The sequence below is a fragment of the Gordionus sp. m RMFG-2023 genome, chromosome 2 (genome assembly GCF_954871325.1).
Source record: "Gordionus sp. m RMFG-2023 chromosome 2, tfGorSpeb1-WG-v2, whole genome shotgun sequence".
NCBI classification, from domain to species: domain Eukaryota; kingdom Metazoa; phylum Nematomorpha; class Gordioida; order Chordodea; family Parachordodidae; genus Gordionus; species Gordionus sp. m RMFG-2023.
In genome coordinates, this window is record NC_088776.1 from 42510275 (window position 1) to 42527258 (window position 16984).

Genomic DNA, 16984 nt, shown 5'->3' on the forward strand with positions numbered 1-16984 from the left:
TTATACATTAAAAAATTTTAATCAATAAAAAAATGAATTTTAACCTATTAAAACTTAAAGTATAAATATCGCAATATTTTTTTAAATAAATATCCAGCTATGCTAATTGTTGAAGAAATTATTAAAAAAATAGTAAACGGATAATATTTCTTAAAAAAATTAAAAATCGGAGATCATATTCATTTCGAAATATTAATTTCAAATTTTCAACTGACCATAAGATGGCTTATATTTTTAAAAAAAATTAATTTTGATGTTTTCGCCATAATTACCAATTATTAACTTAGCTATTGATATTAGATTCAATATTTGATCATATTTAGTTTTAAATTAAATACTAATTATTTAACATAAGTAAAAAGCAAAAAAAGACTTTTTTTGGACCTCTATAACCCCGATTATCTCCACTAATATAGTTGCTAATGCGCTAAAATTTTGTTTATAATCTAATGAGAACATATATAACCAGTCTACAACTTTTTATCGAAATTGAAAGGGGTTGGCCGAAAATCTTGATTTTTTGCTCATTTGACATGGAATGACCCCTATATAATATCTAACCCGCGGAGCCCACACGTTTTGAAATATTTTCTATGAAACCCCCATATATTTGTATTACAAATATAGGCGGCCATATAAAATTATTTTCTGGGACATAAATAGTTTTGAAAACATATTCAGAGATAGATTAAAATATTGGCTTAATTAATTTTTTTAAAGAGGGGTCAGGTAATCTTTTACTTGGCTTCGATTTTATTCACAGAACGATTTATTTAATATTTCTTTCTTTTTATGGAGATATTTGGGAATTTCTAGGTATTTAATTTTTTATTCTAAATTGAGAAATGGATTTAAGGTTATTATAAGTGATAAGGTTAATTACCAAGATTGAGTATTTCCAAATTAATTAGTAATTCAGATTTCTGATTTAAAGGATTATATTTTAAGATCGCAGTTGATTTTGAATATATATCTATAATAGCAACATTATGTATTACACTTGTAAGTAGGGCTACCCTTATAAGAAAGATATAAGAACCTTAATTTCCATTGGGTAAAATTTATATTGATAAAAATTTGTAAAAAATTAACTTGGGCCAGAATTTTTGTAAAATTTTAACGGGTCCAGCTGATTTTCTTTATTTTTACGGGCTGGGCAATTTTTTGAAAGATAATAGCGAGTCGGGCCAAGCAAATTTCAAAAAAAACTTTAACAACCCCGACCTGGCAAAAAAAATCTGGGGCCAGGCTGGAAAATTTATGCCAAAATTCTTGACGGGCCAAAGCGGGCTTTGCAGACCTTATAATAATTATTTCTTTAGAAATATTAAATGATATTTCGATCTTTTATCTATTTATTATAAAGTCTAACATCTATGACAGTAATATTCATGTATCATTGGAGATAATACATTGATATCAATTAATTATTTAGGATATAATAAATAACACTGTGTGACAAATTTCTACTTGATTTTTTGGGAGAAAATAAAATAAACATGTTTTAAGACAGTTTTTTATGCATATTCTAAATCCGCTGTCAGTTTTTTCCAGCACGTCAGGTTTTTTTATTTATTTTAGGTTAAAGTGGCCAAAAAAGCCATTTTTAGTACTTTTTGAAGGTTTATAACTTCGGTTCTAATGATCCTTACAACTAAAAAAATATCTTAATTTTTGCAACAAACCTTCCTTATTATTATTATACATTTTTTTTTTATAAAAAATCCTTACTCAATTTTTAAACCTATATTTTTTTATTTTACCTTTATTTATAAAATCTTTTTTAATATAGCTTACATTTAATATATTTATTTATTGTGGCTTTCGTTCTCTTCGCTACATTGCACACGGTACGATTCCCAAACAATTTATTTTAAATGAAATAGTTATATTTCTCATATTTCAATAAATATATTATGCTAAGTTAACCCATCTCATATTTTACTTTCGTCAGGATTGCGATCATTTTGAGATCGCAGCATATCTTAAATTCGTAAATGGAATAATTTATTTTTGACAATAAATATTTCATATGATTCATTTAACTGGTTGGAATAGGCGATGGGAATTGATGGCTTAGAATTTCCGTTATGAAGCAAAACTGCTTTCAAGCTATTTTTGCTTGAATCGATGAACAAGCGCCATTCATCGGGCACCAATTCAATATTAAGTTGTAAAAAAAGTTGACCTAGATTGTTGGAATAGTATAAAAAATTTTCGTAAGAGAATACATTTTTAAACGGTGCTCCACGGAATCGGTATGAAGTTTGAACTCCATTTTTTTAAATTTTAAAATCATTAAGCCTTGAGTCTAAAAATTTGGACTTTCTTTTTGAAAGTTGTAAATTTCTGGTTATGTCATTTAGTTGCTCTTGTGACATAAATGGCGAATCCTCTTCTGGATGATACTCAAGATCAATATTGTCATTGTACTGTCAACGTAATTTTTCCAGCTGCCAACTATTAAAAAAAGTAACTGTTGTATGCATATTATATTTTATCGGATAAACGACCGAAAATTTCAGGATAACGAATTTCCTTCTTATTTTTTTTGTTAAACCCAAATGTACTAATCGAGCAAAAATAACAATCCCACGAATGATTTCTTGCTACGTGCCAAAATGCAGGTTTCGAATAAGGCAAATATGATCGTTTTCCATTTACCCATGAATTAAAAGAATTATAACATGTTTTACATATGTAATTAGGGGCAAATGGTTTATCCAAATCGCAGAGTGGAATATTGTAATAAATTTCATAAATCCTTTGAATGATTGGAGAAATTGGACATTTTTGTGCGGGCAATATATAACCCGCACAGATGTAACAAAATTTAGAGACACACTTTAAACAAGGGGACCTCGGCATTAATTTTTTGTAGAATATTATATAAGGAGGGAATTTGAATAATATTTAAAATCCAATTTAAAAAAAAATTAATGAAAGAAATTAAAAGTTTATGAAAAATTAAGCGCGAAAAAAAATAATTCTTCTCCTTTCTTCCTACTCGTTATTTGGCATTATTTATTGCCCATACTAAAGGGTTCAAGGTACTCCATTGGAAAATCATATATTTTGATATAAATTGATTAAAAAAACAAATATTCTTATATACATCTAAAAAAGATAAATATTAATAAAAAATATGAAAAAATTATCAATTATTGCATTTTAAATGAATTTTGCTTCAAAAATGCTCAATTCAAAAAGATTACAAATTAAAAAAGTGGGTACAGATATCTGATTTTGGTATAAATTGATCATAAATGCATAAAATATTACTAAATACAACTAAGATAAATATTACCTTAATTTTGCTTTAAAAGTGCTTTATGCAGAGAAAATTCAATAAAAGCGTACAAATTAAAAAGTTCGAAAATATCTGTACCGACTTTTTTAATTTATAGATTTTGGTTGAATTTTCATGGCATAGAGTACTTTTGAAACATAATTAAAATTAATATATAATCTTGAGCATATTTGAAGCAAAATTAAATAAAATTTATCTTCTAAAGTAAATAATTTTGATAGTAATTTAAATTGAAAACTAAAGACCCCCAAAACGAAATTCTTTACCATTTTTCTCAAAAACCAATCGATAAAAAATTATAAAAATTAGTAAATTTATAAAGAAATATAAGTCTAACACTATCACCAATTTTCAGCGATTTTTATTCCGTACTTTTTAAAATATATCCGTATAAAGACCTAAATTTTACCATTTTTGAGATTTCGAAAAGTTGTCTTTATACGGTGCAATTTTTAAAACTTGACGTGTAGGGAAAATTTGGAAAACGGATTCGAACTCAGCGTCAAATTCAGCACCAAAACTTGTTTTTATTTTCTTCTCCCATTTTTTCTTGTCACACAGTGTAATTAAACTCATAGATTTCATTTCGGAAATAATGAACTCAATGATATAGATAATCTAAACGTAAATAATGTTGACCCTGAAAACCTTTTTTATGAATAAGATTCACTTTTTAAAAATGATTATGTTTTTTTAGACACTGCTAAGACCTTTTATAAAATAAAATAAAGATTTTTATTCTTTTCTAAGTTGTAATGATAATAATTAAGACCAATACTAACATAATATTAGTATTAATATTGTTATTGTAAACCAGCTCTACTTCTAATTATGGCATATAGGAAACCTTAATAAAGAAAGAAAATACATACTAATATTTAATATTATGATATACAGTGTTGTGCTTGACAAAAAACATTTCCATATTTTTTTGATTTACTTGCAAATTAAATTATTTAACTTGCAAAAATCTAAGAATTTTAATATGTTAGTTTAACATTTTGCGAGTTAAATAATTTTATTTGCAAATAAATTAAAAAAATATGGAATTTTTTCCATCAAATTTCCAGTATACTATTGATAAAGTATAGATCATAGGCAACATATCCCAATACATTCAACAATAATTTTTTATTCAACATACATTTTTGAATTAGGCATCACAATAATGGCGAGCATTGTAATTGTCGCCCTGTCAATGGTAGCCGCTTCCAGATATTTACACCAAAAATTATTAAGAAATATTCTTCATTCACCTTTGTCATTTTTTGATAGCACTCCTCTAGGAAGGATAGTTAATAGGTATGATATAAATTACAAATAGTATGGTTATAGCAAATTATAAAACGGCCTGGTCAAGTTTTTGCCCTAAAAAATTAGTCTCAAGCTGAAATTCAGATTAGAGGTTTAAGTCAATTCTTTAGACTAAAAGCTTGGCTAAGCCATATTGAAGTTGGCTAAAGTAAGATGATTTAACAGTACTAATTACAATAAACCTATTTATGGAGACTTAAGAAAATGATATATAAATACATTTTTTAATAAATTGTAATATAATCTGCTAAAAAAAATTTCGTTAAAAATTAAATAGAAATAATAAATCGCTAGAAAATTTTTCCTTTAAAAATAAGATTCTCTAAAGATTTGAACACAATAGACAATAGCCTACCTCCTACCATACGCTCATGGCTCACTAATTTTTACGCCGTACTAACCACACTATTAGTTATATGCTGGAGCACTCCTATGTTTTTGATCTCGGTCGTACCTTTAGCCATCATTTATTTCTTCATTTTGGTATGTATGATTTAATATAATCAGAAATATTATTCTATGATCTGTTCTCTTAAAAAACATATATAAGAAATTTTACATACCTACTTCTCGCCAGCTCAAACGGTTAGAATCCATATCCACATCTCCTATATATTCCCATTTTCAGGAAACTTTGCTAGGAGCTTCCACTATTAGAGCCTTTGGAGTTATGGATAAATTTATAACAGAATCGTATAGACTCGTGGACCAAAATCAAATGTGCTATTACCCTAGTCTAGTATCTAATAGGTATTGAATTCTCCCGTCCGAATTATGAGTAATGTTATTAAACGGCGCTACTCGAGTCGAGTTTTTAGTCATAAAAAACGGCTCAGCCTCGAGCGGCTCAATGAGCCGACTCCTGAGCCGATTTTATATTTAAAAATATATTATATATAAAAAATCAAATTCATAAAGAATTATACAAATTATTATTTTATATATATAATCACCAGAGTTGTTAAAAGATACTTTTTAAATGGATCTAGATACAGATACTTATATTCAAAAAATTAATCTTTGAACCTTTCATGCATTTAAAATCGGCGGCAAATATTTTTTCTTAATCCTAGAATTAGATATACCGCTAACGTAATTAGGAAATGATGCCATATAAATAATAAATATTTTTTAAAAAATTTTTCTCTATCAATAAAAAAAATAACAATTGTTCTTAAAAATACCCCTCCCCCTCCTTCCTTTAATTTAATTCTTTTTTTTACACGAAAAAAGACATATATATCCCTACCTAATATAACCCTTAAAAATGATAAGGTTTAAGATTTTAATCTTCAATTTTAACAGTTTCCTATTCCTATAACATAAACATGATCCCTGTAAACTTATTTATTGTTGGAGATAAGAAGATAAGATATAATTTATTAAATTTGGAGATAAGGAACATAAGATATATCTATATGTCACCAAATACACATATATACTTCTAATTAAATTGTATAATATCTTAGATTTTTTAACTTTAAAGTTAGATTTGTATCTTTCCTCTTTTAATTAAGTATCTAGTATAAAATGGACCAAATAAGCACACATTTTTTTAAATTTATTATATCACCTTAATAACGATGTTGTTCCTTAAGTATACGAAGTTAAGTAGATAATTTATGTATACACTTTCTATAAGAAACTAATCATATTATTGTCAAAGGCTTAAAGAAATTTTATTAAGTCTTGGATTCAAATGAAATTATATAATTATCAACTATAAATTGTTTCTTCAAAATGTCTATTCCGCCAATATTGGAAAATATTCTATCATTTTATTAATCCTTTGACACCGGTAACTTATAACTTTCTAATTGTTGTTATATTTTTATTATTTTAATCTGTGTGCCAGTGATTTATATTTTTTTATTTTCTCTCTCATTTTGTTATATATTTCTTAAGTCTTAATCTTTAGACATGTTTTATGATAACTTATTATTTATTTTTATATTTTTTTAGATAACTTATTATTTATTTTATAGTCAAAACAATAGATTCTTTATTATAAAATTGTTTCTTATATATAGTCTTTTATAATTATGTCAATTAACTTCTACTAATATGCAATGTGATGTTTTTGACACCCAATACAGCGGTTGACTAATTTTTCGACATCTTTATCTAATTTTTCCCACCATATATAATGTCTCATAATGGATTTCATCGATGTAATACCGGGATGGCCTGTATGTATACTCGTTTTTGTAGTGAATATGGAATTATTAAGCGACCATTCCAAAATAGGATGCCGTCATCATTTTCTATTTCATCTATTCTTGTTCTAAAAGCTTGCAATTCTGGTGCTTGATTTTGTATATTTGTACTATTTAATAATATTTTTTAAAATTGGATCTTTAGCAGTTTCATCTCTAAGTTCTTTTCTTGATAGAGTTAATGTGTCATAAGTAAGATTTCGTATATATTTCACTGTTTTATTTTCACTTGTTTTTATTATCATTTTTCTCTATTGGGTTTCGCGATAAAGCATCTGCAATTATATTACTTGCACCATTCTTATACATTATTTCATAATCATATGCAGATAATTTATAAGCCCAACATAACAATCTTTGGTTTGTTAAGGCGTTTAAATCTCTGTTATCCCCATATATTTTTATTAAAGGTTTATGGTCCGTTCGTATTTTAAATTTTTGTCCATACAAATAGTTATGAAATTTTTCTACGCCGTTTACTATGGCTTTGGCTTCTTTGTCGATTGTCGAATAATTCTTTTCAGCATCTTGTAAAGTTCTCGAGGTGTAAGCTATAGGGTATTCGTTACCATTATCATATTTTTGCAAGAGTACAGCTACAAATCTTTGGTTTGATGCATCTGTTTCTAGTATTAGCTCAAGATCCGGTTTATAAAATTGTATAGTATTGTGTTCTGTTACTATTCCTTTTGCTTTTTCAAATAATGCATAATCTTTTTTAGTCCAATTCCATTTAACATTTTTACTAGTTTTAAGTTTGGTATGAACCGTGTATAATAGTTTAATATACCTAAAAATGAATTTATGTCATGTCTATCTTTTGGCGTTGGATATTTTTGTATTGCTATTATTTTATTTTTATCAGGGTGTATTCCATTTTGATCTATTATGTATCCTAAATATGATACTTTTTCTTTCATAAAATTTATTACGCAAGTAATTTATTATATTTTATATAAACTAATAAAAATATATTTCATATAAACTACTAAAAAATACCTCATATTTGTTCCAGGCTTATTTTTTTTTGTTAAACCTCTCTTGCAAAAATATTTTATGACTATATATAGATTAAGGTAGCCCCGAAGGCCTGGTAAAAGCGGACCTAAGGCCCGCCCAAAATGGGGCCTGGAGGCGAAGCCTTCAGAAATTTTATAATCCCCCCTTTAGGAAAATCTTGGCTACGCCTATGGTGGGTGGGAAAAACAGGCATTACTAAGCTATTTTATTTCTATTCTTCTTTTTTTTTATCAATGTCTGTTAATGATATGTTGAAAGGAAAAAAAGACATTTCCGAAATCCGAAAGAAAAAACATGAGATATCAGATATGTTCAAATCAAATAACAACAAATAATAATATAAAATGTAATGTATAAAAACGAAAAATAAAAATAATATAAAAAGTAAATAATAAGTTATCAAAAATATAAAAATAAATAATAAGTTATCATAAAACATGTCTAAAGATTAAGACTTAAGAAATGAAATATAAAATGAGAGAGAAAATAAAAAAATACAATCATTGGCACAAAGATTAAAATAATAAAAATATAACAACAATTAGAAAGTTATAAGTTACCGGCGTCAAAGGATTAATAAAATGATAGAATAATTTCCAATATTGGCGGAATAGACATTTTGAAGAAACAATTTATAGTTGATATAAATTTTGTATATTTAATTTGAATCCAAGACAATAAAATTTCTTTAAGCCTTTGACAATAATATGATCAGTTCCTTATAGAAAGTGTATACGTAAATTAACTACTTAAAACTTCTTATACTTAAGGAACAACATTGTTATTAAGGTGATATAATAAATTTAAAAAAATGTGTGTGCTTATTTCCTCCATTTTATATTAGATACTTAATTAAAAGAGGAAAGATACAAATCTAACTTTAAAGTTAAAAAATCTAAGATATTATACAATTTAATTAGAAGTATATATGTGTATTTGGTTAAATATAGATATATCTTATGTTCCTTATCTCCAACTTTAATAAATTATATCTTATCTTCTTATCTCCAACATTAAATAAGTTTACAGGGATCATGTTTATGTTATAGGAATAGGAAACTGTTAAAATTGAAAATTAAAATCTTAAACCTTATCATTTTTAAGGGTTATATTAGGTAGGGATATATATGTCTTTTTTCGTGTAAAAAAAAAGAATTAAATCAAAGGAAGGAGGGGGAGGGGTATTTTTAAGAACAATTGTTATTTTTTTATTGATAGAGAAAAAAATATTTATTATTTATATGGCATCATTTCCTAATTACGTTTGCGGTATATTTGATCCTAGGATTAAGAAAAAATATTTGCCGCCGATTTTAAATGCATCCGAATACGAAAGGTTCAAAGATTAATTTTTTGAATATAAGTATCTATATTTAGATCCATTTAAAAAGTATCTTTTAAATATAAAATAATAATTTGTATAATTCTTTATGAATTTGATTTCTTTTATATATAATATATTTTTAAAGATAATGTCAGCTCAAACGCTCATTGAGCCGCTCGAGTCTGAGCCGTTTTTTACGACTCCGGCTCGAGTTCAGAGTCGACAACACTAATTATGAGTTTATAATATTTGTAGTTTTAAAATATATTGCTCTATTTACGATTTCATATTTTAATCACATTGTTAAAGTTCAATTAATAACGCTTGACCTATTTTTTCAATATACATAAATTTTTATGTTAATATTTTGAATAAAACTTTATCATTTGGGCTCTTGGTTAGAACCTTGCAAGTCGCGTCTCGGAATTGGGCTCGAGTTTATAACTAAGTAAAAATTGACCAAGCTTTAACCTAATAAAATTAGGATGGACAAAAATATAGGCTTTGGCACATTTTGTTCGATTTTTTTCTATTTGTTACACCTTGAGTAATTTAACACTTTTCTAGGCTTGAGAAATAAAAACTTGATCCCAATAACTTTAAAAATTATAAAAGTTATTCTGTTTTGAACAAATATGAATTACTGTAATAAAATATAAAAGATGGCTGGCAGTCCGACTCGAGTTCATAGGTAGTTTTATCGTATTCTTCGCTGCGCTAACCATAGCTCTCAACAGAGATAACATTAAACCGGGCCAAGCTGGACTGGCGTTAAGCTATGCTCTTAGTGTAACCCAAGCTCTTAATTTGCTAGTTAGAATGACTTGTGATTTGGAAACTAATATAGTCGCTGTGGAGAGGATTGCCGAATACTCTGATACCCCTACAGAAGTATTATTTTAGAAAATTGCAAGTAAAGATTCTATAAATCATGTGCCAAGAAAACAATGAATGAAGTTATGTCTTGGAATTATAAAAAGAATATAGACTCATACATTATTGCCTGATAATAAAATTAAAGATTTAAATATATGGAATATCTAAGTCATGCTTAACATTATTTTAGGACTATATAAATATAAATTAATATAATTTAGTTGCGTTCTCTTATTATTTGAAAATATTGGAATCTCAGCCCAAGATTAATTTTGTTATTATGTACCAGCTTTGGTGAATTCCTAAAAAAAAATGAATATCATATAATTTTTAAAAAAATATTTTTGAAGGCCCTCTGGATAATTCCTGACCATAAACCGCCTGCTGATTGGCCCTCTAGAGGCTCCATTGAATTTTCTCATTACACCATGCGGTATCATTCGGCGGCCATGATCGCTTCTGCCCTACCTCCGGCACTCAACGATATATCCTTCCAAGTGCAGGCTGAATCTAAGGTGGGAATTGTGGGGCGCACTGGAGCCGGAAAATCTAGTATAACAGCAGCCCTGTTTCGCATAGTGGAGGCTGACGATTCTTCCACAAATTTTATGGAAAACGAAATTTACAAAGTTTCTAAAACCCCGAAAATATCTAAGATATACGTTGATGGAATTGATATCAGTAAACTCGGGTTACACGATATTAGGAGTCGGATTACTATAATACCTCAGGTTTTCCTTATTTTAATGTATAATTAAGCATTATAAAAAACTATAATGTTTTGTTTTTTTAAAAATCATATTTGTAGGGTAAAAATAATTATATACATTATAACATTATATAACTATATACCTTTTGATTCTTTATGCATTTACTTAAATATGTAAAATTCAGTACCATATTTTAAAAATACATATTTTCCACTATAACTCACTTTATTAATTCTGATAATCAAATATTATGTGATAAAAGGTAACAGAATGATTTAATTTTTACTTATATATTTTGTTTCAAATATATTTAAATGGAAATATCTCCCAATTTAACATTTCAAAAAAAGAATTTAGTTCTTTGTTTTTTTTAAAGGAAGTTAGTTATGAGTTGCATTCCTAATTTCTTGAATTATCCAAATAAATAGTTATATAAAGGTCAATTTCATATGCCTTGAATTCGTATTTTGTACCTTTAATATTATAATTTTAGCGACGTTTTAGACTTGCATTATTAAAACTAATTTTATTTTCAATCTAAACATTTGAAAATATAAAATAATATTAAATTTTTTATTACATGAAAAAATAGTATTGCTATGGAGAATCAAAATCATGCTTATTATGTCTAAATATTTTATGAACATTTGCATATTATTTGAACGAAATGTTTCTTTAGACCACATCTGTGGCAAGAGCTAACAACATCAATGCTCACACGCTTCCACTCACTTCATTGTAAATTGTATAATATATGAAGGTATAGCAAACAGGGCCATCCTACCCCCTCTCCTCAATAATAATACACATATCATAATTTGTAAACAATAATTTAAAAGTAAATATATTTAAAATATCGGTTATAATTAGGGATGTACCGATATTTTTAATTGGATCGGATCGGGCCGATATTTCCCCAATTTTAAAATATCGGTTATCGCCCAATATTGTAAAATTTTTCGATCCGATTCGATATGAAATGGCGTCTTTAACAAAAATAAAATTTTTAAAAAGAGTTATATCTAAAATCATTTATTTTTATAAATAAAATCTAAATCCATTTTTACGTATATTTTTTTAATAATATTAATAAACATTCTGCCATATTGTTATATTTTTTGCGTATTCTGTTTATAAAAGTGTGCGATAATCTCTTCAGAATCAGTTTTTAGTGAAGCCGTTCGATATATTAATGTTAAATATTATTTTAAATATTTATTTCATATTCATATATATTTGTTTATTACTTATTATGTATATAAATTAATGAGTTACTTATTATATAAAAGTGATTTAACAATAAAAATATTTTATTGAATTGTATATAAACTATAACTGATAAATACATTTAAATGACATAAGTTATGGTATAGTTAAATTATAGGTGTTATAATAATAAAAAAGTATATTAAAAATTAAAACCATTGGTATCTTTACAGAATACAAAATTAGATATGATATCGGATCTGTAATCGGCCGATATTAATTTAATATTGGGAATATCGGATCGGATCGGCCTCCAAAAAGTGATATTGGTACACCCCTAGTTATAATTAAAAAAAATTCAGATAAAACAAAACAAAACAAAAAACGAGTGAAACCTGTTATATTTGCCTAATTAAAAGAAAAAGAAATATATAAATAAATAATTGAACCTGTCGTTGACTAAGTATTTTATTTACTTTATGTAAAAGAAATAAATATCGTGGTAACGAAGAAAAAGCTGGTTATTTTTTTACATATTGACGATCATTATAAAATTTGTAATCCGAATTATTAAAGCGTTATTAAATATTAATAATGGTCATTAATGGATTTAATTAACAATTATATATCGACATTTTGATTTTTATATTTGATGAATATCGTTATTATTTTTATATTTGAATGCAATTATTTTATATCTGAAGATATATCGTTATTATTTTTGTATTTGAAGAAATCAACCATTATTTAATATTGGAAAAATATTGTCATTATTATATGTTTGAAGAATATCGCTATATATATAATATGATATTGAATTAATATTCTATATTGATTAACATTTTTTTTAATGATAACCCAAAATTATTTTTAAAAAAAGAATGCAGGGTGAAGTTAGGTAACTCCTACTTATAAAAAAAAATCATCTTTTATATCACAAAGGATTCAATCCTATTTTCTGGCACCCTACGGTTCAATCTGGACCCATTTAACGAAAAAACGGACATCGAAGTATGGGAAAGTTTGAGAAACGCCCACTTACACTCTTTCGTATCTAATTTGCCCCTAGGAATCGATCACGAAATTGCTGAATACGGGGAAAATTTGAGGTTTCTTTTAACTTAAATTTATATAAATATATAATTACATCATATCTATTCGAAATGCTATATAAAGACTCAATTTATCGGATTATTAAAAAAAGTTTGGGACAACGACAGCTAGTTTGCTTAGCCCGGGCCTTGCTGAGAAAATCCAAGATTCTCGTTCTGGACGAAGCCACGGCGGCTGTTGATTTGGAAACAGATGAGCTCATTCAAAAGACCATTGTTGATAAGTTTGCACATTGTACGGTCCTCACTATAGCTCACAGACTCAATACCATCATCGATTACGATAAGTAAACAATTACTTAAGTTACTAATCTAATTAGTAAAAAAGTGCATAAAGTGTGTCATGTTCGACTTATTTAGCTTCGGCTAAACAGACTAAAAAGTAAGAAAAAAATACTAAAAATAACAATGCCACCAAATACTTAAACAGATCAAAATAGGTGTACTAGTTCAAAAGCTGTTTAGTCAAGTAATAAATAAGTTGATTTATGACACAGCCTTACTACTTAATTGGAAATAAAGAATGATATTCAGAGAGAAGAAAAATGTGTTTTTTAATAAATTTAAAAAGAATGAGGAAACATTGCGAATTACTCAAACAACTCGCAAAAAAATTCTACGATCATATCCCATAAATTTTTCTCTTATGGTCTTTTGCCCTAATTATCAATTAACTATTTGTTGATGAATTTATTTTAGAATCCTTGTACTCGATCATGGGAGAAATGTTGAATTCGATATTCCTTCAAATTTATTGCAAAATAAACGTGGCCAATTTTATGGAATGTGTCTGGAAGCTGGTCTCACAAATTAGAGCAATTTCATCTAACCATCACTATATAACATTATTAATATAATTTATTTAAAGTTATATGACCTTAAAAGAATCTGCTAGAAAAATTTTTTCAAGTTATTCCCATATTATTACAATATTTTATTCTTCGGAACCATTCAAAAATTCCTCTAAATCTAAATGTCACACCTTTCTTTTTAGTAATTTTATAAACTTCAACAGCTGTTAAATTACACCTAACATAAAATTATATCAAGTCATTATTCATTAAATTCACGTTTCTCTAAAATATGTATTTCAATATTGACATTACAGTAATAACAATCACATGAGAATATTATTATATTCACTCGTGCCTTTACCAAAATTTATTATCTTTTTAAACACAATATTAATTATATGATAATTGTTATATTATTTTTAAGTTATTTTTTCAAAATATAAAATTATTATTTGTAATATACACAATTATTTTAAATATTTCATATATAATTATATTAATAAAACATTATACTTAGATAGAATAATAATTATTTAATCATTGATACTTTTTAAACGATTTTTTAAAAATAATCATTCAAAATATAGATTAATAATTGTTGATTTTAAATATTTCGCATATAATATATTAATAAAACATTATATTCTGAATATTAATTATGTAATGATTGATTATTTTTATAGTCACAATAGATTCTTTATTATAAAATTGTTTCCTATATAGTCTTTTATAATTATGTCATTTAACTACTACTAATATACAATTACATTGACCTCCATAAATAAGATAATATAAAATGTAAGAAATATATAATTCAAATAGCGTAACCTTTTAAAATATATATAAACATTCAAATATAACATATCTTCTTTCCCACCAAGTTAAGATCGTCTATCAATCTTTTATTATTTTTCCTTCATGCCATCCTTTTTCAAGTGGATTTTTTATTTACTCCAAATCCTTGGTTCGATGCATCTGTTTCTAGTATTAACTCAAGATCCGGTTTATAAAATTGTATAGTATTGTGTTCTGTTACTATTCCTTTTGCTTTTCCAAATAACGCATCATCTTTTTTAGTCCAATTCCATTTAACATTTTTACTAGTTTTATTATGTAATTCGGCTATGATTCCATGTAAGTTTGGTATGAACCGTGTATAATAGTTTAATATACCTAAAAATGATTTTATGTCATGTCTATCTTTTGGCGTTGGATATTTTTGTATTGCTATTATTTTATTTTTATCAGGGTGTATTCCATTTTGATCTATTATGTATCCTAAATATGATACTTTTTCTTTCATAAAATTTATTTTGCTTGTTTTGACTTTTAATCCCTCATTTTGTAATTTTTTAAGGACTTGTTTTATATTCTCGATATGTTCAGTATCATTTTTTCCTGTGATTATAACATCATCTAAATAAACTGCTGTATCTTAACAATCAGCCAGTAAATCTTCCATATATTGTTGAAATATTATTGGTGCTGTAGCTATACCAAAAGGTAATCGTAAATAGCGGTAGTATCCATTTGGTGTTACCATTGTTAATAATTCTTGTGATTCATCGTCAATGCTCATTTGTAGGTATGCATCTTTGAGATCTAATGTATATTTATTTCCATTGGCTATTTTTGCTATTAATTCTTCAAACGTTGGTAGAATGTGATAGTCTTTTAGTAGAAATTTATTTAACGTTACTTTGAAATCTCCACATAATCGTAGTTCACCTGACGTTTTACGTACCACTACCATTGGAGTACTCCAGGTTACTCTTGTTGTTGATGGATCTATTTTCTTGATTATATTATTTTCTTCCAAACGTTTCAGTTCATTTTCAATTTCTACTTTTAAAGGCAACGGTACTCTTCTAGCGGGCAGTGCAATTAGTTTTGTATTTTCTTCCAATTGTAGTTTTACTGTGTTCGACATTTTTTATTAATCCTAATTTATTATCAAACACCGTAGCAAATTCTTTATATAGTTTGTGAATATTTACGTTACCATTATCATTGTATTTATATCTATTGTTGATCATATTGATTTTTACATTTTTTGGTAACGATAAGTCAAATTCGATAATCCATGGAAATCCAAATAGAGCTGCATCATTTGTTTGTGTGACTAATAATGGAAGCCATTTTATGTTATTATTTAATTGTACTTTTACATCAGCTTCACCCATAATTTTTATTCTATTATTTCCATATGTAGTTGGTGCTTTAGCTCTTCTAAGTTTTGGCCTTCCGATTTTATTCCATATTATTTCATTAATAATGGTTACTGCCGAGCCAGTATCATATTCCATTTTAATTTTTTGGTTGTTTATTAATACCTCAATTGTTGGATGTTGCCCATATTTGTATATTTTTCTTATTGAGACATCCGAATCGTCTTCTTTATTGTAATTTGTTCCGTAAATCTTTTCTTTAGCTTTACAACATACGGCGAAGTGGTTTGGTTTCCTACATTTGCAGCACAATTTTCCGTAGGCGGGACAATTTCTAATAGCATGAAACCGATTACAGAAATAGCATGGTTTTCTCCAATTACTATTATTATTTGTATGGTAGTTATTATACCCGGGCACTAGTTCTCTTTTTACATATGCTTTATTATCCTTTTGATAGTGCCGTTTATCATTATTATTATACTGCCGATTATTTTTATCATGTTGATTTACCCGATTATTTTTATCATGTTTATTCGGCTCTTTGATTTTATATACCATTTTAGCATTATTATTTATAAGTCAGCTCGTTCCATCGCTAAAGCCAATTCTACCACTTTGTTTAAGCTTAACGGTTGGTCTTCGTCTTTAGTATCTGGATATCTTAATCGTAGTTCTTTATCCAGTTGTGACATCTTTAGTCCGGCGATTAATTGATCTCGAATTCTCAGTTCTACATTGTCTTCAAATTTGCATCTTCGGGCTAGCTCCTTTATATTTTTAAATAGCTCATTACGGATTCAGTAGCCCCACGACTTAATCTAAAGAAATCAATTCTTGATGCCAAAATAGTTCTTTCATCTTTATATAGTTGTTTTGCTATTTTATATATGTCAATCCATCCTACCTCCTCTATATTCCTAGGATAGAGTAA

General features: G+C 26.8%; 1 protein-coding gene across 5 annotated transcripts in view; it reads left to right on the top strand.

The window, feature by feature from the left end:
• The window catches only part of LOC135924221 (multidrug resistance-associated protein 1-like), a 54813-nt gene extending 40660 nt beyond the window's left edge, over positions 1–14153 (top strand). For all 5 annotated transcript variants that reach the window (XM_065459272.1, XM_065459271.1, XM_065459270.1 and 2 more), the window contains 8 exons: positions 4468–4612; positions 4942–5107; positions 5175–5374; positions 9847–10075; positions 10411–10791; positions 12919–13085; positions 13181–13375; positions 13788–14153. In XM_065459272.1, coding sequence (XP_065315344.1) covers positions 4468–4612; positions 4942–5107; positions 5175–5374; positions 9847–10075; positions 10411–10791; positions 12919–13085; positions 13181–13375; positions 13788–13902 — 1598 coding nt within the window. In that variant the 3' untranslated portion in view covers positions 13903–14153. The remainder of the gene's footprint in view (positions 1–4467; positions 4613–4941; positions 5108–5174; positions 5375–9846; positions 10076–10410; positions 10792–12918; positions 13086–13180; positions 13376–13787) is intronic.
• Positions 14154–16984: the final 2831 nt, after the last annotated feature.